Source organism: Dasypus novemcinctus, chromosome 10 (assembly GCF_030445035.2).
Source record: "Dasypus novemcinctus isolate mDasNov1 chromosome 10, mDasNov1.1.hap2, whole genome shotgun sequence".
Taxonomy (NCBI): domain Eukaryota; kingdom Metazoa; phylum Chordata; class Mammalia; order Cingulata; family Dasypodidae; genus Dasypus; species Dasypus novemcinctus.
This window is the reverse complement of record NC_080682.1, coordinates 43,182,139-43,207,851: the sequence shown is the minus strand read 5'-3', so window position 1 is coordinate 43,207,851 and position 25,713 is coordinate 43,182,139. Positions and strand designations below refer to the sequence as shown.

Genomic DNA, 25,713 nt, shown 5'->3' with positions numbered 1-25,713 from the left:
TATGTAACTAAAAATCACCACCGCCACCACAACTAAAAAACCCACAACAATGTGTTTGTTCTTTCTGAGTGAAGGCTATATTCACTGTACTGCTCTTTCAATTTTTCTACAGATTTCATAATTTTTAAAATAAAAAACCAAAAAGGGGGAAATGTATGACAAATAAAGCTAAAAGTGTCCAAACCTGGAAATAACCCATAATATCCAAACCTATAGATCTGATCATCTTTCTGAGAAGTAAGGTTTGTTTCAGTGTTCTCACAATTCACCATCTTATTAACTTATAGTAACTATAAATTTGGTATATACCTTATAAGACCACATTCGGAGTTTATGATCCTGACACAGTGCAAAGATGAAGGCATCATGCTCAACACAATGAACAGCAAGACTGAGGGGACGATCTGAAGGCCCCTGATCGCCCCTAAAAACATAAGGTCAAAAGTTTTAGAATTTTATTGGTTGCAAAAAATCTTACTAGAATTTGCAATACAAAAGACATAATAAAATTATGAAAGCATACTCACAATCAACAAAAGGAGTAAGAGTTTGTTAGTATAAGATGATGACATTTTTATTTGTGAAGAATTACTATATTTTAAAAGCTCTGTCTAGTAAAGGAATACTGTTTGCTTTGTACCATTTTATTTTAACCATCAAATCTTTCCACTTCTATTAATTTTATACAAAACTGGATTTGGTAAATCAGGCTGGGGTACTGAACTGGATATTGTGAGAATATAAACAGTAAGCCAGTTTCTGCTGTCAGGGTGTCCAATCACAAATGAAGTAGCCTCTGGAGTTTGGCTTTCCTCAGATGGAATGTGATGTAATACAGACTTCTCTCCTTTCCATTTTATTATCTGCCTTGAAGTGAGACTGGAAGCATTCACAGGAGCTGACCAGCACAAAAAGGTTAAATTTTTGGGTTCCTTTATTTACCTGCCAGGTACTACTCACCTGATAGCTGTTGGCATCCAGCCTATAAACAGTCGTTGCATTACTGAACTCTGTTTCAGTTCCACAACTGACACCATCCCTATAAGATTAAAATCAGGTCAGTGATATCCAAAACATCTCATGATCATACTTAGAGAAACTCAAAGGCAAGAATGATGCAACCATGAATAAGATCTTTATAATAGGTGACAGGCTTTTTTGCATTTCTGTATTAAAAAAAACTTTTAGGATATATCTTTCTTACATATCACACCTAAAATATTACGAATTAACATGAATAAAAACTGTTTTTATATTCCCAGGGGACATTCATGCCATTTAAAGACAGTAACTGACATTGCTGCTCAGCAGAACCACTTTATTCTTTTGAAATGAATCACTGTGTTCCTTTTACATGCCAGACACTGTTCTAGGTGCTAGAGATATAGCAGTGAACAAAACAAACTCTCCTCACAGATCTCACAATTCAGTGAGAGGGAAGAAGTAATGACAGTTAACAAATTAAAACGATAACAAGTAGAGAAAAATAAAACAGGAAAGGAATACAGAAAATGCCAGTTGGGTGGGGGGACCACGACATTGAAAAGGCTGATCAGAGAAGCCCTCACTGAGAGTATGCCATTGAGTGCAGACCAAAAGAAGTTGAGGGAATAAGCCAAGCTGGTAGCTGGGGAAAGACTAACCCAGGCAATGGCCCTCAAGCAGAAGTATGTCTGGCATATCCAAGTAATTACAAGGCCATGTGTCTGTTGCACAGTAGGAGAGAGGAGAAAGAATTAGAAGATGTGTTAGATGAGGCAGAGTAACATGATTCAACTTGTGTTATAATGCATCACTCTGGCTGAAGAGGGGGAAGGGCAGACCTGGGGCGATATTTAGGAAGTTAATGAAATCCAGGTGAGAGAGAATGATGACTTGGAGCACAGAGTATCAGCAGCTGAACCTCCTTGCTTTGATTACTTCAAATACAGTACCTTAATCTGTAGACAACTAGTCAACTCATCTCTATTATAGGACTTAGAATAGATCATCTTACAGTTATCTGTTTTTCTTCACTCCAATATGCTTCACTGTTCCTTACCTACTATATAATATCTCATTCTCTTTTGGAGGGAAAAAAAAAGCAAGCAAGCAAGGATTACACAAGCAATAATCAATCACCATTTCAAGGGTAGTACAGAAGCGATTTCTGCATTGGATGATGAGGTTGGACATCTATGATCTGTTTTTGTTTTTTTTTTAATCTTTTTTTCCCCCTATGGTCTGTTTTAATACCAACATTCCTTGTTTAAAATTAAATCCATGCTCAGTTCTCATTCTTACCAGGTATGTCATAAGGAGGTAGTTTAAGAACAAATATTCCCCCAGAAGCAGATGGTAGAGCAAACAGAGCCTCCCCATCACTGCTAAGCCAGGCTGCAGAGGCAGTAGAATTAGGAGATATTCCAGATACTGCTGGAATTAACTGATAGTTACAAGGATCCCTGAAATCAACTCTTCCAATGTCAGTGAATATTGACTGCATCTGACTTTCAATGACCAATTCCTGTGGAATAATTAAAAAGAAAAATCTATTAAATTAAAATAACCCAAATTTTGCTCATCTCTCTTATTTGCTACAAAATCTTTTAAAATAAAAATCATTGTTGAACTTAGAAAGCTATAATTTTTTTTTTTACTTTTAAAAAAAAATTTATTGAGGTGTATCACACATACATAAACAATAAGTGTAAAGTAATAGTTGTGAACTTACAAAACAAACATATATAACATCATACAGGGACATTATACCTCACACTACCAACAATACCTTGCATTGTTGTTAAACATTTTAACTAATGATCGAAGAGCATCCTCAAAATATCACTACCAACCAAAGTATCTTACATTTGGTGTATTTTCTCCCCAACTCACCCTATTATTGTTTTTATATAATTTATATATGAACATACATAAACAATAAGTGTATAATAAATGTTGTGAACTTAGAAAGCAAATATGTATAACATCATACAGGGGTCCCATACATCAACCCACTACCAACACCTCGCATTACTGTGAGACACTTGTTACAAATGATGAAAGAATCTCATCACAATCTTACTATGGGAAGCGGACTTTGCCCAATGAATAGGGCATTCGCCTAGCACATGGGAGGTCCGTGGTTCAAACTCCGGGCCTCCTTGACTCGTGTGGAGCTGCCCCCTGTGCAGTGCTGATGCACGCGGGGAGTGCCGTGACACACAGGGGTGTCCCCCGCGTAGGGGAGCCCTACGCGCAAGGAGTGCGCCCTGTAAGGAGAGCCACCCAGCGCGAAAGAAAGTGCAGCCTGACCAAGAATGGCACCGCACACATGGAGAGCCGACACAAGGTGATGCAACAAAAAGAAACAGATTCCAGGTGCTGCTGATAAGGATAGAAGTGGTCACAGAAGAACACACAGCAAATGGATACATAGAGCAGACAACTGTGGGGGGAGGAAGGGGAGAGAAAAAAAAAATCTTAAAAAAAAAAAAATCTTACTACTAACTGTAGTCCTTACCTTATATTTGGTATACTTCCCCCAACCCACCCCTATCATTTTTAAAATACATTTTTATGACAGAAGTTGTTAACTTACAAAACAATCCTGCATACGTGCAGGATTCCCACACAACACCTTTCTATCAACATACCATAACGTGGGGGGACATTTGTTACAGATTATGAGATATCATCAGACTATTACCAGGTCCATAGCGTACATTTGGCACACTTTCCCCATACTCCCCCAATATCAACACAGTACATCTTTGGCTTAGATAATATTATTACTTAGATATATTATATTATTACTGTTAACCACAATCCATAGGTTACTCCAGCTGTATTTTTCCCATGTGTTCCCAACACCCTGCGGTAGTGATGTACATTTGCTCTAGCTCACGAAGGACACTCCTGCATCTGTACATCAACCACAATTCTCATCTACCTCTGGTTTACTGTTATTCAGTCCCTAGATTATTCTCTAGGAAAGCTATTATTTTTTTTTTAGCTAAAAACCTTTCTTCAACTTAAAATGTGTGTCTGATTATTTTAAATAGGAACTAACAGAGTGTGCTTGGTGAGGCCTCACAAGGAACTCAATTTTCCCTCGATTCCAAAAGATATTGTTCCAGCACTAAGTTTGTGACAGCCAGAGTAATTTGTGAAATTAAGGATATTCATACTTAACCAACTTACACTCCTATACATCCGGGAAGGGTGTGGTAAAAGTACCCTGTGTACAGTTTGATTGGTCAGTATCAAAATGATCACATGATTCTGAGTCTCAGAGACATACACCCCTCCAGGTAAGACACTGCAATTTTGGAATTTAAGGCGAACTGCATTATTCAACAGATTTATGTCCAGTGACTCTTCCACCAGCTCCAAAGAATCTCCTGAGGTCTTCCTGTCAAAAAAAAAAAAAAAAAAAAGAGAAGATCTTTTATTCTTTTAAAAGATTTAAAAAGTTTATCTTTTTCCTTCTCACTGACATTACATTAAAAATACAGAATAGCTCTTTTGCTTTTTGATCCCTATTCTGGCCTTCTTTGCCCCCATCTGGATCAATATGCAAACTGTGCCTATTAGTGTCTTTGAAAGGAAAGCAGGTTGTGTGGTGCTTCCTTTCACAATGTAAAAGTCTTGATAGGAAAATAAAGGGGAAAAACATTGTAATTGGAAAAGCTCTGAACCTGAGTTTGCATCTGACATCTAATCTGATTTCAGCCACTATCACCTTAAGGTAAATGAATGTGATGGTCTTCTAAGCTTTGTTGGTCTCTGAAGTCTTCCCTCTATCAACCCAAAATAGATGTCGGATTTCAGAAAATGTGTGTAACTGTCTTGTTCCATAAGCTGATATACTCTGCTTCATGCAGCATCAAAACTGTGGAGGGGAAAGCAGACGTGCTCAAGTGATAAGGCCTCCACCTACCATATGGGAATACCTGGGTTCAATCTGTGACCTCCTGGTGAAAAAAGAAGAGAAAGCACGCTTGGGTGGCAAGCCAGTGTCCGTGTGGTGAGCTGAGTGCTCATGTGGGTGCCTGTGCTGCGAGCTGAGTGCCCACGTGGTGAGCCAAGTGCCCGCGTGAGTGCGCGCATGGTGAGCCAGAGCCCATGCAGGAAACTGAGTGCCCGTGTGGTGAGCCAGTGCCCATGCAAATGAGTCATGCAGCAAAATAATGATGCAATAAGAGAGAGACAAAAGGGGGAGTCAAGGTGAAGCACAGCAGAGACCAGGAACTGAAGTGGCACAATTAACAGGGAACCCCTCTCTCTACATCAGAGGTCCCCAGGATTGAATCCCAGTGAATCTTAGAGGAGAAAGACAAGAAGAGAAGATAAAAAAAGAGAAATAGATACAGAAGATCACACAGTGAATGGATACAGATAGCAAAAACAAAAAAACAAAAAAACCCAAACAGCAGGGTGGGGGCAGGGCAGGGAATAAAATAAAATTTAGAATAACCTTAAAAATAAAAACAACAGAAGAGCTTCCAAGTGAACTCCTCCAATATGAAAAATTTGGATAAATGAATTCAGACCAACTTTTTTGTTCCAAATCATATTTGAAGTTATATAACACAGTATAATAGAAAATTCGAATCTTATTATATGGTTCTGTTAAATGGAGGCATCTCTAAACCTTACAGCCCATTTATTTAGGACAATATCCAATGCAATTAAATGCTATTCTAACGAAAATTCATACCCCACATCCCCATTAGCTGTAGTAGAATGTGATCTCCACATGTATTACTACAGAGTTGATCAAAATTTATCTAACAAATGTGGGTATGTCCCCTTTCTACTCCTTCTTAACCTGGAATACACAAAAGAAGAGTAACTACGTTTTTTCTCTTGCATGTGTTTTTTTTTGAGGGGGAAGTAAATCTTTTAAAAGAAATACTTTAAAAATATGTAAATAAAAAATGAACATATTAAGGTTAATTTCTATATTAACAACCTATTCTGACTTTTACTATTACTCCTTAAAACCTGTTAATCACTAATTAAGGACTGTAAAGTTCTGTGAGTATAGCGATATCTGTCTTGTGTACTAGGATATCCTCACACCCAGTAAAGTTCCTGGGACATAGGCCAGCATTCAGTAAATGATTTTGTGTTGAAACACCTGAAAACTTGGGGGAAGAAAGCTTTACTCAAGCTTAAGTTGCAACACGTTTCCTGTAGGAAACAACGAACTTTTGCCTAAGGACACTAAATCTGATGTTTGAATTTAGATTAAAACTCTTAACAGCCATCCTTCCCCTGTACCTAGTTTTTACCCATTACAGAAATGGAATTCTATCTTACTCTAATAAGAAATTTCTTGTGATTTACAAGTATTTGTATCTTACAAAAATCACTGGCACATATTTACTTGTCTATGTCCTTCACTCAGCATTTGTGGTCTGTCAAATCCTGATGCTTTCCTTTTTCTGACATTTCTCCTTCCTTTTCATCTCTGCAGTTAAACTGGTCATCTCTTCTTGGACTACTGCAGCTTAAGACTTAGTGCCCTCTTCTCAGCAGCACCAGATGATACTTAATGACTGTCAAACAAGGCTTCTATGCCTCTTGCTGTCGTCACATTTACTCCAGAATGCTGAAATGAACTCCTTACAGCAAAAATCAAGGTTAAAATTGTAATTGACTAGCTTATTTTCCTTAACTTCTAGCTCCCACTTTATTACCTCTGCTCCTCTCAAGTAAATATATTCATTAAAATTGTTCTGACCATAAATTCTCACTAGTTCAAATTCCCTCCATTCTCTCTCAGTCATTTACCTCTTTTGAAGCAGCCCTCTAAAGTTTTTTTCCCCCATTCCTTTCCTCTGAATGCTTCCTTGAGTAATGATAGGAGAGATCTTACCCTAAAAGTATGTTCACCATGAATCCTTCTTCTACCAATACTTTCTCCAGGATATCATCTTTGCTCTAATTAAAATTTTTGGTTGTTTTTGACTCAGCTGATTTTTTCTTATTACCCGTAATGAGAAAATAAAGGCATTTATGTTATGAGTTAACCCAGGGTTTTTTCTTTTCAGAGCACTAAAAGGGTTTTAAAAATTTATCACCTTTGTTAAGGGCCATACAATGGAAAAGAGGGGTTGATGGAACACAGCTGAAAGCAATGACATGAAAAAAATAAAAACATTCTTTGCTGATATTTTTTAAAGTCTATAATTTCTAGCAAAATGTCCTTAAAAGTGGATAGAGAAACACTTGATTATGTCATATTCCTGAAAAAGAAATGGCAGTACATACTGTACTCAGGAAACAAAGCCAATGTGCTAGGATGCAGGGTAGACTCTTCCAGTTTAACTCAGGCACATGGTAACTTTGGAACCACAGGAAACATGCTGGGGCTGCCCTAAACTCCCATTGCCTCATTTGCCAACTCACCTGCCTACTTCCCCAAAGTCTCCGTCCAGCAAATAAAGGCCAATTCCTGACTTTTAAACGTATATTCTCTTAAACCTATTCCATCTCCTGTATCCATCTTTCCTTCCACAGCCTTGCATCAAAATTCAACTTTGCTTTGGCTTGGTCTCCCTTTTCATCTGGTACTTCCCAACCTAGATATTACATTCTCCCCCTTCTCCGTGGCCAAGATTTCTCAATTTCCTAGTCTCATTCCTGACTCCAGATCTCTATTATTAGTTAGGCTTCTGGGCTTGCAATCATACTGAACGTACGAAGAATAAATTAAATCAAAACCTTTTTTTGGTACAGTTTTGAAGTTTATACTTAGAACTGATCACCTCTCCAGCCATAAAGACAGCTGTTAGAGTGTGTAAATCTGCCTCTACCTTGGTTTGATTGGTACCGTATTTTTACGTCTGTGGGACCTACTCTTTTGTTCAGTAGTGTGAACTATATGTAAACTGTACAGTCTGTGAAGTTTTTATAGAACTAAATGCTCAGCTATGAAAACTAGTTAAATAAAACTATTTCTTAACACACAAGCACACACAACTACTAAATCTGACTTTTGTGCCACCCGACCCCCTTCTTGCCAAGGTCCTATACCTATTCCAATGAAGTCTTCTCAGTCTTTCTTTTCACCTCATAGCAACATTCACAAACTTGACCATGCCTTCCTTCCTAAAATTCTTTCTTGAATTGTATGATACTACCCTCTCTTGGTTTTCCTCCCATCTCCCCAGACATCCTCACTACTTTCTTTGGCTCACCCTTACTCAGACCATTGTCCTGGATCATCTCTGCTCACTATACATGTTCTCCCAAGGTTGTGAGCACATTTGAGCTCTGATGATTCCCCAGAGCTATTGTGCTTCTGGTAACTCATGCTATACATATATATCAGCACAAGTTCCTGGATCTTCAACTTCTCTTAATACTCCCTCACCTTTCTGCCCTTTTTTTTAAAAATTTTTTATTTATTTCTCACCCCTTTCCCCCTCTTCCCCCCATCCAGTTGTGTGTGCTCTGTGTCCATTCGCTGGGTGTTCTGTGTCTGCTTGCACCTGGAATCTGTGTCTCTTTTTGTTGTGTCATCTTGCTGCATCAGCTCTGTGTGTGTGGCCACCACTCCTGGATGGGTTGTGTTGTCTTCATGCAGGGTGGGTCTCCTTGCGGGGCGCACTCCTTGTGCATGGGGCACCCCTACGCAGGGGGCACTCCTACGCAGAGGAAACCCCTGCGAGGCATGGTACTCCTTGCGCGTGGCAGCACTGCACATGGGCCAGCTCCACACGGGCCAGGAGGCCCAGGGTACCGAACCCCAGACCTCCTATATGGTAGGTGAACACTCAATCAGTTGAGCCACATCTGCTTCCCTGGAGCAGTTCTTGAAAAGGTCACCAATGACCTCCACAACCCAAAAGTCAATTTTAATTTCTTATCTTACCCAACTTATATGCAGCATTTAATGATATTTTTTTAGCTTTTATCTCGAAATATTTCCCTCAGATTACAGGATAACACTCTCTTCCTGTTCGCTTCTCACTTCACTAGCTATTCTTCCTCAGTCTTCTTCACTAGTTCTTCATTTTCCTAAATGTTGGTGTGTCCCAGGGTTCAGTCCTTAAGACCTCTTCTCTTCCCTCATCTGTACAAGCGATACATAACTGGCAGTGATTCCTCCCCACCCCACCCCGCCCAGGACATTTAGCAATTATCTGGAGACATTGCTGGTTGTCACAACTGGGGTGGTGGTAGGAAAAAGGATAGAGGCCAGGAATGCTGCTCAACATCCTGCAGCAGCCCCCATGACAAAGAATTATCTGGTCCCAAATGCCAGCAAGTGCTGAGACTGAGAAACCTCAGGTGATCTCATTCAGTATATAACAAGCTTAAATGCCGTCTCATGTCAACAATTCCCAAATCTGTATCTTCAGCCCACCCTCTCGATTGAACTCCTGGTTATTGTCTTAGCATCTCCACTTGGATAGGCATATCAAACTAAACCTATCCAAAATAGAATTCCCACACTCATCAAACCCAACAAACAAAAACATCTGCTTCACCTGCACTATTTCTCATCTCAGTTAATGGCACCTCAAAACTTCCAGTTGCCCAAGCTGAAAATCTTGGGGTCACCCTTAACTCCTCTATTTCTGTACACATCAGATTCATTAGTAAATTCTAATATATTCACCTTGAAAGCTATCCACATCAAAACATTTCTGCTTTTACTACTACCATCCTTGCCTCAATCACCATCTTCTCTTGTGTGAATTATCATACAAGCCTCTTAATTGGTCTCCATCCTTCCCCTCCTACACCGTATTCCCAAGACAACAGCCAATGATCAGGGATTTTAAAATATAACTTAGGGAAGTGGACTTGGCCCAATGGACAGGGCGTCTGCCTACCACATGGGAGGTCCACGGTTCAAACCCCGGGCCTCCTTGACCCGTGTGGAGCTGACCCATGCACAGTGCTGATGCATGCTAGGAGTGCCCTACCATGCAGGGGTGTCCCCTGTGTAGGGGAGCCCCATGCGTAAGGAGTGTGTCCCATAAGGAGCCGCCCAGTGCGAAAGAAAGTGCAGCCTGCCCAAGAATGGCGCTGTACACTCAGAGAGCTGACACAACAAGATGATGCAACAAAAAGAGACACAGTTTCCCAGTGCTGCTGATAAGGATAGAAGTGGTCACAGAAGAACACACAGTTAATGGACACAGAGAGCAGACATGGTGGAGGGGGATAAAAAAAAATACAACTTAGATCACATCATCCCTCTACTTAAAACCCTCCAATGGCTTCTTCCCTTCTCACTCAGAGTAAAAGCGTAAGACTTAACTGACAAAACCCTGATCTGGCCCTGAGCTTTGTCTCTCTCACTGCTCTACTCTTCTTTCAGACTCTGATACTCTGCCATTCTTTTTTTAAAATTTTTATTTCTCTCCCCTTCCCCGTCCCCTCCTCAACTCCCTGTTGTCTGCTCTGTGTCCATTTGCTGTGTGTTCTTCTGTATCCAGTTCAATTCTTGTCAGCGGCACAGGAATCTGTGTCTCTTTTTTGTCGTGTCATCTTACTGCATCAGCTCTCCATGTGTGCAGCACCACTCCTGGGCAGGCTGGACTTTCTTTTGCACTGGGCATCTCTCCTTATGGGGTGCACTCCTTGCACATGGGGCTCCCCTACACAGCACGGCACTTCTTGCGTGCATCAGCACTATGCGTGGGCCAGCTCCACACAGGTCAAGGAGTTCCTGGGTTTGAACTGTGAACCTCCTGTGTGGTAGGCACAAGCTCTATCCATTGAGCCAAGTCCACTTCCCTCTGCCATTCTTTTGAACACAAGAAGCTCCAGTTTCAGGGGTCTTTGTACTTTTTGTTCATTCTTCTTGGAAGGCTCTACCTGAAATACTCCCCCCCAGGTATACTCACTTTCTCTGCTCAAATGTCAACTTATCCCTGGGTCTTCGCTGACCATCCTATGTAAATTAGTAACTCCTATAAGCCCTTACCTTGCTTCTTCTTTTCTATTCCACTTACCACTACTTGACAAATTGTATTTACTTTTTTTTTTTTTAAACCTGTCTCCTTCCATGAGAATAGAGACTTTTTACCCATTCTGTTCCTGTCTATATCTCCAGTGTCTAACCACTGACTGAAACACAGTAGGCACTCAAAAATATTTCTTAAATTTAAGTGAATTTATTTCTAACATAGGTCCCTCTTCTAAGCCTCAAACTGTAAACTGCAATGCCTACTACCATTTCTAAGAGCTGCAGCACAGGTACCTCAAATTTAGTATGTCCAAAAGAATTCTCTCTCCAAAACCAGTCTCCTGTATCCCAATATATGGTACTACTTCTCATATCTGATTAGTAACATCAGAAACCTGGGAGGTATCCTTGCTTCCTCTTTTTCCCTTTACCACCCCCATTCTATATTCAATCTGTCACCAAGTCCTAGTGAACCTATCTTCTAAATGTATCATTTGAATAATCTATTTTTCTTTTCCAAGCCACTCTCAGCCTGAGTCACCAGCATCTCTTCCTTGGTCCATCATAAAAGCAAAGTGTCCTTTTGTAATAGCCCCACCCAATCCAAATCGATTTTCCACATATTTAGACTGATCTTTTAAAAATGCAAGTTTGATTGTGTTAATAACTCTTTAAAAACACTTCAGTGATTGTTCGATGTACTTAGGATAAATTCAAAATCCTTAAAATGCCCTAATGTATAGAGGTTCAAGAAATATTTGTAAAATGAAGAAAGCTGTAAAGTGTTATAAAAACAATGGATCAAGAGTGCTTTCCTCGGGAAGTGAATTTGGCTCAATGGATAGAGCATCTGCCTACCACATAGGAGGTCCAGGGTTCAAACCCAGGGCCTCCTGACCAGTGTGATGAGCTGGCCCACGTGCATTGCTGATGCACACCCTGTAAGAGAGCCACCCAGCGCAAAAAAAGCTAGCCTGCCCAGGAGTGGCACTGCACACACAGAGAGCTGATGCAGCAAGATGATTCAACAAAAAGAGACACAGATTCCTGGTGCCACTGACAATAATCCAAGTGGACACAGAATAACACACAGCAAATGGAAACAGAAAGCAGACAACTGGGGGGGGGGGGCAGAAAAGGGGAGAGGAAAAAAAAAGATAGCTAAAAAAAACAGTGCTTTCCTTATTGAAAGGCAAAAAATCACTGTGAAAGTGTAGAAGGCACAAAAACAGAGACAGAAAGTGAAATAAAAAAATGAAGCTTTTTTAATTACAAAAAAATCAAAAGCCTTTAAAAAACCCCAAGGAACCCAGCCCCACAACAACGCTGTAAGTTCATGTTTAAACGTGATCCTCGGTTCTTTATCACCTAAACTACACTTTTCCCTCTGCTGTTAGGCTGGGGGTAAAGGGGTGGGGTGGTTACCTCTGCTATAACTGTGCGTTGCCTTAATTTTCTCCTGATTCAGACATGAATTAAAAAGTCTTTCTCTTTTGCGAACTGTCGATTATTGCTTCGTAGAATAACACTTTATAACAGCCAAGGACATCCAGATACTGAAGAAGCCAAGTTCAAGAGGGGTTGGCAAAAACAGCACTTACCAATGAATGAACCTGTTTCTAGTGATGGAGAACAACTTGCCGCTTTCCATATAATAGAACCCCCCAGCGCTCTCGCTGTATTTCACGGCTCCAGCCACCGCATTCACAGTGCCTGGAAAAAGAACATGGTCAGTACGCACACGTGGTTCTCTGCGGATGACAGGGCCTAAGGGCGCTGAGGAAGCAAAGTGGGGTGACGGACTGACAATCCATACAAAGTGAAAAGGAAAAAGAGAAAGAAGCGGGACACCGGGGAAGCTCTGATCCAGCGGTCAGCGGAATGTGGACTTAAACGATGAACCCAGGGGGGTGGGGACAGAAACCCGGGGACTCGTGAGAGGATTGTGCGCTTTCCGTCCACTACCGTACCAGCGCTGCAGACTGTAAATTCCCGAAAATGCCTCTGCCTTTCGCGCTCAGCTCCGCTTATCTCCACGAAACTCCGTTCCATGGCTCCCGCCGCCGCCATCTTCCCGCCGCCGCCGCGAGGCCCGACGGGACACTGACAGGGCCGGGTGGTTGGCGTCATTTCCGGAGGTGGGGCAAATGGGGATGAAGACAAGTGAAAAGGCCCCGGTTGAAGGAAGGCGGGTGGGACCCTTCTTTGAGGGATTTCCACAGAGCTGGCCGGGCAATGATGGTGGGCAGAGAGGAAACTAGTAGAGAAAAGGGAGAGGAAGCGACTCTATCTGCAGGAACCAACGAGTGGCCGGCTGGGACGCTTTCGGAGTGCAGCGCGCTCTTCCCGGCAGCCTTAGGGGGCGTGGCCGGTTTGTTGCCATTTAAAATGCCGGAGCCGGGGATGCGTGACTGAACCTTGCTGGAGGGCCGAGGTCGGGTGTGTTTCTGTTTGGGCAGTTTAGCGCCCCCTGCGGGATCCCAAATGTTTGGTCACCTCTACCTATTTGAGAGTGTAGGACTGTAAATCTTCCTTTCATCACATTTCAGATTCGTGGGATGAGGGAGGAGAGTTACTGCAGAGTAGAAATCTTTTGTATTGGAATTATTTCAAGAGACTGTATTCATGTATTCTTGTATAATGAAACATAGTAATGTGTTAAATTAGATGTTGATCCTGCAACCTGCCGAAGTTTCGTTATGGTTACCCAAAAAAGGAGTTTGCCTTTCGTTCTACCCGGGTTCTCTCTCTTGACTGTCAATGAATGAAATAAGGACCTATAGCAGATCTTTAGAAAATACTGTGGATTTACTCGCGGTATCTAGGGCAGAGAAGATGGTCGATATTGAGGAAAATGCTGATTTTCAGAGGGAGAGGTTTTTTTCTTAAAGATAGCCAACGTTTGTTCAGGACTTCTGTAACCCTGTTATTACCAGTGACCACAACTCTTCTCTGTCATTCTGTGTTTCATTCATCTTATTCATCAACACTGTCTTTCCAGCTCACTCCCTCTAGGGCACTCCCTCTACCTCCAACAATGCAATCCCTACATCCCACCTACAATCCTTTGTTCCTTTCGCTTTTCCAGTGCCCTTCATTTTCTTCATGTTTTCTTTCTCTGCTTAAGTTCCATTAAATTACTCTCTTGTTTAGCTTGCTCTCTTCATTATACTTTAGTTAAAAACAACAACTTCAATTAAATCCAAATGCAATTAACCAGGGCTGGAGAAATATATATACCCTCCCTCTGATTACATGAAACATCATATTCCCCTTGTCCATTAGTCTTTCACTGTCCAAGATGAGTATTTCACAACTCTTCTAACCCCAACACTTCTTCCTTCCTCCTTACTCTCAGTTTGCTTTTTTGCTTACAATATGGAAGTAATCAAAAGAGAATTTCCAAAAAAATTTCCCCCAATACCACATCTCCCCACTTACCAGCATCTGTATTCATGTGCTGTCTTCCCTTCCTGCTACTATAAATTCAATTGTCCGTGAATTTATATAGAGACAACCTTTCTACTTTTTCACTAGATCACCTGCTCAAAGGCATCATTCCTGAAATTCTCTTCTCTCTCCTCTATCTTCAATTTTTCCCTTTTAACTGGATTATTCCCCTAAGCATATAATCTTGCTGTTATTTCTCCTTCCCTTCCCCCCCAAAAAAGCCCTCCTTGGTTTCACTCACTTCAGCTACTCCTCCTCCCCACATTTGCAGCAAAATTCAAGTGTTCTAGTTACTTTTCACCTTTTCTCTTAAACCTGCTTGTATTAGGCTTTTGCTCTTATTGCTGTTCTGAAACTGCCTTTTTTCAAGATCACCAGTGACATCCACATTACATATCTAATATTGAATTCTCATTTCTTAACTTGACAACCTTTAGCATTTGGCCAATTCCTTACTCCTTCCTCTTGGAAACACTTTCATCACTTGGCTTCCAGGACACAACGTGATCTTGATTTCCTCTGACTTCACTGACTATTCCTTTTTAGACTTCTTTGCTAGTTACTCCTCTTGCAATTTTGGAGTACCCAGAGCTCAGTTTTTCTTTTCTGTCTACATACATTCCCCTGAGGATCTCATTAAGTCTTCTTCCTTTAAATATCATCTATATGCTAATAATTCCCAAATGTATTTTTCTAGCCCAAACCTTTTCCCAAACTCCAGAACTTAAATAGCCAACCACTTATTTTTTTTTCTTTAACAAATCAATTTTGTTGATACATATTAATAAAGCATAAATCCATTCAAAGTACACAATCAGTGGCATTTGGTATAAACACACAGTTGTACATTCATCACTTCATTATTAGAGCATTTTCATTATTCCAACAATAATAATAATAAACTAACAAAAAGACTCATCACCTCTCAATTTCTCTATATATACTTCTCCTGCTATACATAGATGCTTAACCACCTCTTTATCTTAGGCTTAACATGTCTAAAATTGAATTCTGGTATGTCCCAAACTGAAGTTCTGATGTCTCCCCTCAGCACTTGCTCCACCCACAGTCTTCCCTATCTCAATTACTGGCATCCTTCCAATTACTCATGCTAAAATTCTTGGAGTCCTCTTTGGGTCCTTTTTCTCTCTCATCTTCCGTCTAAGCAGTCAGGACTTCTGTTGACTCTTCTTTAAATTATACCTAAAATCCAACCAATTCTTACCTCCTCACTGCCATCAATCTGATCCAAACCACCATCATCTCACTAGGATTGTGGTTATAACTCCTAAATTGCTTCCCTGCTTTCTATGCTCCCATCACCCACCTGTTCACTTGACTCCACACCCCAAGAATCATGCCTATCATGAGAGGCACTTAGTACATACTTATTGAATGAATGCATGAGTAGTCTAGGTTGGCATGGAGAAGGGAATAGATTTGAAGAAATATTTAGGAGGTAAAATGATGGGATCCTGTGAACGAGTGTGAAACTAAGAGAGGGCCAAGTGTAGGATGATTCCATGTTTTTGTTTTGAGAATTGGGAGAATGGTAGTTGCCAATAACTGGATGAGAACAGGAGAAGAGAAGCAGGTCTGGGGGGACAGCGAAGAAAACTGAGTTGTGTTTCCTCGTAGGAACAATCAGCATTTGGTGGTGGGGAAAAAAAGGCAGCACCAGACTGGGGAAGGGAGCAAAGTGTTCTTCCTCTGTCCCATTGTCTGCTTGGCAAAGTTCTTGAGATCACACACACAGGTGGAGGTGGGATGGGAAGTAGAATCAGGAAGAAGACTGAGAGACAAAGGCAAAGGGGGAGAGTCAAGAGCTTGCAGTAGTCTCAATCAGTGTCACCTAGCACAGATTCACTCAGTGCAAGGTCCTAGTTTTGTTCAGTCCCATGTTTTTGAAATACTCCTGAGCCATGTTCTCTGTAGGGCACAATTTGAACATCATCTCCCCAGAGCTCCAATCTTTGGCTATACCCTCCCAAACTAATGTACATTTGTTGGTTTTCTTCATAGCTTCCTCATCAGATTTCTCCTCTTCTCCCTTGGTGTGAGATGTCTGTTTACCTCATTTTATTCAATGCAGCATAAGATGCTTAAATTTTTTCTCCGCCTTGGGGCCCCCTTTCACTACTACGGTGACATCTTTTTCTTTTTTTAAAGTAAGTACCAGGGATTGAAACTAGGACCTCGTACATGAGAATCAGGTGCTCAACCACTGAGCTACACCCACTGCCCTGAACCAGCACCCTTGTGAGGTATAGGTGCTCAGCATTGGCCTTAATCTTGAACATCTTTACTTTGTTGCTCAGATTTCACACTATGAACAGACACATGTAATCTTTTTTTTTTTTTTTAAGATTTATTTATTTATTTCTCTCCCCTTCCCTTCCACCCCGGTTGTCTGTTCTCTGTGTCTATTTGCTGCGTCTTCTTTGTCCACTTCTGTTGTTGTCAGGGGCACGGGAATCTGTGTTTTTTTCGTTGCGTCATCTTGTTGTGTCAGCTCTCCGTGTATGCGGCGCCATTCTTAGGCAGGCTGCACTTTCTTTGGCACTGGGCAGCTCTCCTTACGGGGTGCACTCCTTGTGCGTGGGGCTCCCCTACGCGGGGACACCCCCACGTGGCACGGCACTCCCTGCGCGCATCAGCACCGCGCGTGGGCCAGCTCCACGCGGTCAAGGAGGCCCAGGGTCTGAACCATGGACCTCCCATGTGCTAGACAGACGCCCTAACCACTGGGCCAAGTCCGCTTCCCCACATGTAATCTTTGTGAAATGTTTTCTTTAAGCTTTTCGATTTTCTTGACCTTTCTCTGTTCTGCATTAAGTTTTTGGACAGTGTTGACCTCCTTATGTGTTCTCTGTCTTTTTGTTATTTGAGCTCTGACCTGGGCTTCTACCTTTGTGGGGTTCTGAACAGCTTCTACTCCTAATAAACATGTCAAATTGGAAATTCTCAATTTGATTTCTGAAGAAGGAATCAGACCCAACCTGCCTTTCTCTTGTGGTTACTTCTGTACTTCCCTCCTAGTATGCCTGCAAAGTTTCTTGTTCTTTTTCGGTAAGATATACTTCCAGAGTTACTGGCATATCATTGTTGACTAGAAGATTGAGCAGGACTGGATATTCAACAAGATTTGTGATTCAAAATAATATTCCCTACAGATTTTTCTCTGTAAGATCAAAACCATTTGGGGTGATATAAGATATCCCATGACTCAATTTTAGGGATATCACCTTCCTTTAACTCCTTCTCAGAGGTAAAGAGGACCAGTTTAGTTGAAGTATAGATGCCTATTTTTTGAGCTGCCTGTGAAATCTCTGCCTGAAGCTTCTCCATTTGAGACTTTGTTATCATAGGGCAGTCTTATCACATTTGCCCTTGTCATGGAATTTAAAAGTACACGTTGGACAACCAGCAAGATGGCGGTGGAGTAAGGCGCTTCTAGAGTCAGCTGCTGCTACAGGGCAGTTAGTAAACACCCAGAGCTATCTGGAACTGAAGCACCTGTTTGGGGGCTTCATGAGGCCAGAAGAACATCCTGCAACATCCTTGAAGGAATGGGAGGAGGAAGCTGCCCATCTGCAGGGAGGATTTGTAAGTAGAGCGATCCACATGACAGAGGCCGGTGCCCATCCTCCACTGGAGGCACATGCCGCCTCAGGAGCTTTTCCGCGGCTGGAATTGGAAGCTCCACTTCCCCAACACAGGGGAGGAAGAGACGGTTGGCACTGACTTCAGCTACTGATGAGTAAATTCAGCAGGCTAAAGTATAATTCTGAGAACAGCTGAAGTTTGAGCCTGTCCAAGTCAGAAAGAGGCTGGTAGCCACCATCTTAACTCCATGCCTGGCACAAGGGGACATAGGGTAGACTGAAAATCACAGTGCTGGTGGGGACTGGCTTCTTTGGATCCAGATCTAGATCAGAATGCAACTCTAGCCCAGGACCCAGCACCACCTCCAGCAGGGAAGAAGCTAGGGGACCTGCACCAGCCTCTCCAGGCAATTACTGGCCAACATGCAGAGGCTGGAGATTATCCTACTTTGGCAGCAAAAGCTGCCTCAGGAGTTATTCTCTGGCTGGAATTGAAAGCTCCATTTCCCCAAAACAGGGGAGAGGAGATGTTTGACTGCCAGTTTCAGCTACTGAATGGTAGACTCGGCTGGCTAAGGTTTAACCCCAGAAACAGCTAGGGTGTGAATCTGTCCAAGTTGGAAGGAGGCTGGTGGCTGCCATTTTGACTCTGCGCCCCATGTGAGGGAAAGCTGGGCTTACTGAAAATCGCAGTGATGGATGGAACTGGTTTCTTTCACCCAGATTGGCCTGCAGCCCTAAACTAGGCTTTAGCCCCACTTCTGGCAGGGAAGAGGCAGGTGAGCCCTGCACAAGCCTATCCAGATAACTGCAGGTATCTTTGGCTGGCACAAACTGAATAATAGGAAGTCTACTGGTGCAACTACAGTTATCTTGGACCTGCACTGCATAGATTGCTGCCCACACCTATAGCTCCATACCTACCATGGGCTGGGGAGAAAGGGGTGTGAAGCTTCATCAGTCTCTCTGGGAAATCTCAGTCTAGGCGTGCATGACTTGGGATTATTCCACACAACTGTGACTCTGTCCCTACCTCTGGCAAAGGAGAAAGTTGGGAGAAGCTTCATCTGTCCCTGGGACAATGAAGGCAGCTTGAACCTCCACAGCTTACAGCACTAATTACTTCCTTGGCTCCTACTGCATAACCAGCAAGGGAGAAAGGGCAGGAAGCCCTAAACTAAAGAGAAAAACTGCACCCAGAATAAATACTCTAGTAAGCCAGATGCCAAGACACCAACAAAAAATTACAATCCACACCAAGAAACAGGAAGCTATGGCCCGGTTAGCGGAACAAGATAAGCCTCCAGATGACATAAAGGAGTTGAGGCAACTAATCATAGATGTTCAAACAAATCTCAATAAATTCAGTGAGATGGCTAAAGAGATTAAGGATGTTAAGAAGACACAGAATTAGCACAAAGAAGAATTTGAAAGCATACATTGAAAAATGGCAGATCTTATAGGAACAAAAGGTGCAATAAATGAAATGAAAAATACACTGGAATCATATAATAGCAGATTTGAGGAGGCAGAAGTAAGGATTGGTGAACTTGAAGAAATGGCCTCTGAAAGTGAACATACAAAAGAACAGATGAAGAAAGAATGGAAAAAATTGAATAAGGTCTTAGGGAACAAAATGACAGCAAAAAGCATGCAAACATATATGTCATGGGTGTCCCAGAAGGAGAAGAGAAGGGAAAAGGGGCAGAAGGAATATTTAAAGAAATAATGGTAGAAAATTTCCCCAAACCTTTGAAGGACATAGGTATCCATGTCCAGAAGCAGAAAGTACTACCATCTGAAAAAAATCTGAATAGGCGAACTCCAAGACACATAATCAGAATGTCAAATGCCAAAGACAGAGAGAGAGTTCTGAAAACAGCAAGAGAAAAGCAATGCATAACATATAAGGAATACCCAATAAGATTAAGTGCTATTTTCTCACTAGAAACCATGGCGGCAAGAGGACAGTGGTCTGGTATATTTAAGATACTACAAGGGAAAACCTTCCAGCCAAGAATCTTATATCCAGCAAGACTGTCTTTCAAAAGTGAGGGCAACTTTAGAAAATTCACAGATACTCACAAACTGAGAGGATTTTTAAGCAAGAGACCAGATTTTCAGGAAAAGAGCCTGAAAAGAAAAGACAGGAGAGAGAGGCCTGGAAGAGAGTCTAGAAAAGAAGATTATATCAATAAAAGTAACTAAAAGTGTCAAAAGAGTGGTGAAAATAAAATATAACAGATAAAACTCAAATAGACAGGAATAAACTTAACAAATGATGTAAAACACTTGTATTCAGAAAACTGCAACTCAGTGTTAAATAAAAAAATTTCTAAATAGCTGGGAGAACATTCCATGTTCATGCATTAGAAGACAAAATATCATTAAGATGTCAATTCTACTCAAATTGATATACAGATTCAATGCAATCCTAATAAAAAAATTCCACCAGCATTAAAAGAAAAAAAAAGAAAACACCATTATCAAATTTATTTGATAATTGGTCCTGAATAGCCAGAAACATCATAAAAAGAAGTGAACCCTCATCTCTGGACTTTAAATCATATTACCTAGCTATAGTGGTAAAAACAGCATGGTGCAGGTATAAAGACAGACACATTGACCAATGGAACCAAATTGATGGTTTAGGAACAGACCCTCATAGGTATGGTCAAGTGATTTTTGACCAGTCTGCCAAACCCACACAGCTTGGGTAGAACAAAATGTGCTGAAAGAACTGGATATACATAGCCAAAAGAAGGAAAGAGGACCCCTATCTCACACGTTATCCAAAAATTAACTCAAAATGGATCAAAAGCCTAGAAGTAAAAGCAAGAACCATAAAAATTCTAGAAGAAATTGTAGGAAAATATCTTCAAGACCTGGTGGTAGGTGGTGGATTCTTAAAGGAGATAAAGGAGGACTGAGATGGGCTACTGGTGTTTAAAGTATATAGAAGTTTTAATTAGCTTTACTGTAAAAGTGTGGAAATGTGTAGAGTGGATGGTAACATATAGTGAGTAACAGTTTATAAATGGAGATGTAGCTGAAAATGGTAATCTAGGTATGTAAATGCCAATTGACAGAATGCTAGAGAATAATCTAGAAACTGGATAGCACAGTAAACCAAGAGGTGGATGAGAATTGTGGTTGATGGTACAGATGCAAAAGTGTCCTTTGTGAGCTAGAGCAAATGTACATCACTACTGCAGGTGTTGGGAGTGCATGGGAAAAATATAACTGGAGTGACCTATGGACTGTGGTTAAGAGTAATAATATAATATTCTTGCATCTATGCCAAAGATGTACTGTGTTGATAATGAGGCAGTGTGGAAAATGTGAGCCAAAAGTAAACTATGGATGTGGTAACAATCAGGTGATGCTGAGACCAGCTCAGCAATAGGTCTGCATGAAGGGAAGGTGATGCAGAACTGAAGAAATAAAAGGACAGAAAGAAAGACACAAGAGAGGAAACAAAGATGGGACCAGGGAACTTCACAGCTTTTGAAACTGAGAGCCTCAATCCTAGTTTCCACATTGTATTTATTTGAAAAGCTAACAAGCAGCTGTTTGCTACAGGAAGCAACTTGCAACATCTTCTACAGTAGCAGGAAGCAACTGCAACATTTACAATAACAGGAAACAGTTGCAACTTCTACAATAAGGTAACATTTACAATAACAGGAAGCAACTGCAACATCTACAATAAGGTAACATTTACAATAACAGGAAGCAACTGCAACATCATCTACAATAACAGGAAGCAACAAATAGGTAAGCCAGTTTCCCACAACAAGGTGATATTATCTCTGTAACAAATGTTCCACCACAGTGTGGTGTGTTGATAGAGGAGTGTTGTTTGGGAATTCTGCACATGTGCATGATTGTTTTATAAATTTACAACTTCTGTCATAAAAAATATATATATAAAAATATGGGAAGCAGATGGGTGGCTCAACTGGTAGAGCATCCATCAACCATATGGAGTGTCCATGGTTCGATCCCAAGAGCCTCCTGACCTGTGTGATAAGCTGGCCCACGTGCAGTGCTGTTGCCATGCGCAAGGAGTGCCGTGCCACACAGGGGCATCCCCATGTGGGCATCCCCCACGTGCAAGGAGTGCACCCTGCAAAGGAGAACCACCCCGTGTGAAAAAAGTGCAGCCCGCCCAGGAGTGGCACCACATACATGGAGAGCTGATGCAGCAAGAGGATGCAACAAAAAAGAGACACAGTTTCCCAATGCCTCAGGATAATGCAAGTGGATGCAGAACAGCATGCAGCGAATGGACACAGAGAGTAGACAAGGGGGGGCGGGGGAAGGGTAGAGAAATAAATCTTTTTTTTTTTTTTAATTTTTTAATTTTTTATTGACTTTGTAATAATATTACATTAAAAATATATATGTGAGGTCCCATTCAACCCCACCCCCCCACCCCCCCTCTCCCCCCCCCCCCAACAACACTCGTTCCCATCATCATGACACATCCATTGGATTTGGTAAGTACATCTTTGGGCACCTCTGCACCTCATATACATTGGTTCACATCATGGCCCATACTCTCCTCTATTCCATCATGTAGGCACTGTGGGGATTTACAATGTCAGGTGATTACCTCTGAAGCACCATCCAGGGCAGCTCCATGTCCCGAAGACGCCTCCACCTCTCATCTCTTCCTGCCTTTCCCCATACCCTTTGTCCATTATGTCCACTTTTCCCAATCCAATGCCACCTCTTCTATGTGGACACTGGATTGGTTGTGTCCATTGCACCTTTATGTCAAGAGGAGGCTCAGATTCCACCTGGATGCTGGATGCAATCCTCCCATTTTCAGTTGTAATCACTCTAGGCTCCATGGTGTGGTGGTTGTCCTTCTTCACCTCCATCTTAGCTGAGTGTGGTAAGTCCAATAAATCAGATTGTAGGTGCTGGAGTCTGTTGAGGCTCAGGATCTGGCGAGAAATAAATCTTTTAACACCAAATGTAAGATAAGGTCTCTAGTAGTAAGTCTTTGACAATATTCTTGCATAATTTGTAACAATGCAACACCATGACAATGCAAGGTGTTGGTGGAGGGTTGATGTAGGGGTCCCCTGCATATTATGCATGTTTGCTTTTTAAGTTCACAACTTTTACTGTACATTTAATTGTTTTTGTATGTTCATATATAGATGACATAAAGATAATAATCCTTTGGTTAGTAGTAATATTTTGACAATGCTCTTTAATCATGAGTTAAAAAGATTTAACAACAATGCAAAGTTTTGGTGGTAGGGTGAGTTATGAGAGTCCTGTATATTGTTATATATGTTTGTTTTGTAAGTTCACAACTATTACTATACACTTACGGTTTATATATGTTTGTGTGTGGGTGACATTTCAATAAGTTAATTTTTAAAAAGTGCATGTTGGCACTGGGAAGGAGCAGTTAAGACATGGGGGTCAAAAAATATTGGACTCTGTCTTTTTTTCCCCTCTTAATTAGAGAAGTTATGGGTTTACAGAACAAACATGCATAAAATACAGGATTCCCATATACCACTTACTAGTAACACCTTGCATTGGTGTGGTACATTTGTTGTAATTGATGATAGTACATTTTTGTAACTACTATTAACTATAGTCCATGGTATCACTTAGGTTCACTGTGTTTTGTAGTTCCATGGATTTTTTTTTTTTTAATTTTATTCTAGTACCATATTGTGATAGTTAGGCTAATGTGTCAACTCTGTCAGGTAACTGTGCCCAGTTTTTGGTCAAGCAAGCACTGGGCTAATTGTCATATAAGGACATTTATGGACTTTAGTCATCAGTGAGTTTACTGCATAGATGGCTGATTACATCTATGATCAACCTAAGATTGCCACCAGCAATGAGTGATGTTTTATCTAATCAGTTGAATGCCTTAAAAGGAGAAGTGATTTCTGCATTCAGAGCAAATTTCCCAGTTGTCTTTGGACAGCCAACATCTCCCGGCAATTTGTCAGGACCTTCATTGGGATTTCATTGGAGCCCCTGGTTTGTAGCCTCCTTGCAGAACCTGGACTTGTGCATCCCCACAGTCACGTGAGAGAATCTTATAAATTTCATACTATTTACAGATATCGCCTGTTGATTCTGTTTCCCAAAGGAACCTGACAGCTTGGCACTGGGAGTGGCTTTTGAGAAACAGAATCTTAAACATGGGATGTCTGAGGTGTTTCTTAGAGTTTTACATTTTTCTTAGAGTTTTAGCTCTCTACTCTAATTGGATACGAGGGACCTAATGACTCCCTTTTCAATAATGAAAAAAACCACTAACAATCCATGGTGTGAGTTGGCAATGAATATACACAAAATAGCATCACTGGATCCCCCTATTTCCTCACTTATTGGAGGCAAGGATCTGGGTGAGACTGTTTTCAAGACCTTCACAAAGTTTTGTGGAGTCAAAAGGTATAATGATGTTGGCTGGCTCCTCCTAGATACTCTGGATATAGTTACAAAAGAAAGAGATGAGCTACAGGCTTCAAATTTGAAACTTAAATGCTACATGAAAGACATGAAAGTGTCTATGTGCGCTCTGAAAGAAAATCTTGTCTCCTGCAGCCACAGGAGTGGTTAAAGTGAAGGCATTGTGTGGAAAGGAGTAGAACTCAGAGGACTGGGATGGAGACATATGGGATGATGATAATACTGGTAGGGACATTGGAACCCTAAATTTTCCTGAGACTTTACCAGATAAACCTGTAATAGCCTGCCCTGGGAGACCTCACTCTGTCAACCTTGTATCACCCACCCTCCAGCCTGCCCCAGGGATCCTGGACCTCCTTCCTGCTCTGAAGTGGGTACTAGCCAAACTGAATCCTGCACTGCCTAGCCTCTGACCTGCCCCAGGGAGTCTGGACCTCTTCCCAGCCCTGAGGCAGGTACCAGCCTGACTCCAGCATGTATTGCCCAATCTCCACCCTGCCCTGAGGAATCTGCCTTCCAACCTGTGTCTGAAGAGATAAATCCTGTCTCAACAGAAGAAAATGCAAAGGAATGCCCCTAGTCAGTAGCTTGCAAAACATTTTAATCCTTTTCCTTATCCACCCACCCCACCCCACTTGTCTTCCAGACATATTACTAAACTAAAATCACAACAAGCCCCCAAAGATGAAATATAAAGTGTGGCCCATGAAGAAGTACGCTATGCTCTGAAAGAACTGCATGTGTTTTCCAACTTATATAGACAGAAATCAGGGGAATATGTGTGGGAATGGATACTAGGAGTATGGAATAATGGTGTAAGGAATATAAAGTTGGATCATGCTGAATTTATTGACATGGGCCGACTAAGCAGAAATTCTGAATTCAATGCTGTAGTGTGAGGGGTTAGAAAGGGCTCTAACATTTTTGTTCAGGTGGTTGACTGAAACATGGACCAAAAGATGACCTAGCATGTCTGAGATTGAGATTCCCAGTTTGCCCTGGTATACTGTAGAAGAGGGAATTCAGAAGCTTAGAGAGTTTGGAATGCTAGAATGGATTTACCATTTGAGCTGTGCCCACCCACCCAGGAATGTCCAGTGGGCACACCTTTAACCAGGAATGTGAGGAATAAATTTGTAAGACTAACTCCATCTTCCCTGAAAACCTCCGTGGTTGCTCTTCTCTATAGTCCAGATATTACTGTAGGGAGGGCTGTAACAGAATTAGAAGACTTAAACATGGGAATGATCGGATCTGGGGCCGGTAAAGGTCAAGTATGGCAGTTAA

The 25,713-nt window shown here is 41.5% G+C and overlaps 1 protein-coding gene and 1 pseudogene across 2 annotated transcripts in view; both read right to left on the bottom strand.

Annotated features, from left to right (window-relative positions):
* NUP160 (nucleoporin 160) overlaps positions 1-13,140 on the bottom strand; it is a 56,343-nt gene extending 43,203 nt beyond the window's left edge. Inside the window, exons 1-6 of one of the 2 annotated variants that reach the window (XM_058306199.2) lie at positions 12,886-13,140; positions 12,517-12,628; positions 4,183-4,393; positions 2,284-2,506; positions 961-1,039; positions 310-424 (exon numbers count right to left, since the gene is read on the bottom strand). In XM_058306199.2, coding sequence (XP_058162182.1) covers positions 310-424; positions 961-1,039; positions 2,284-2,506; positions 4,183-4,393; positions 12,517-12,628; positions 12,886-13,045 — 900 coding nt within the window. In that variant the 5' untranslated portion in view covers positions 13,046-13,140. The remainder of the gene's footprint in view (positions 1-309; positions 425-960; positions 1,040-2,283; positions 2,507-4,182; positions 4,394-12,516; positions 12,629-12,885) is intronic. The other variant, XM_071218059.1, reaches the window with a different exon arrangement.
* A 3,063-nt stretch (positions 13,141-16,203) lies between these two features.
* Positions 16,204-25,713, bottom strand: part of LOC101414370 (U4/U6 small nuclear ribonucleoprotein Prp3-like) — a 45,616-nt pseudogene continuing 36,106 nt past the window's right edge.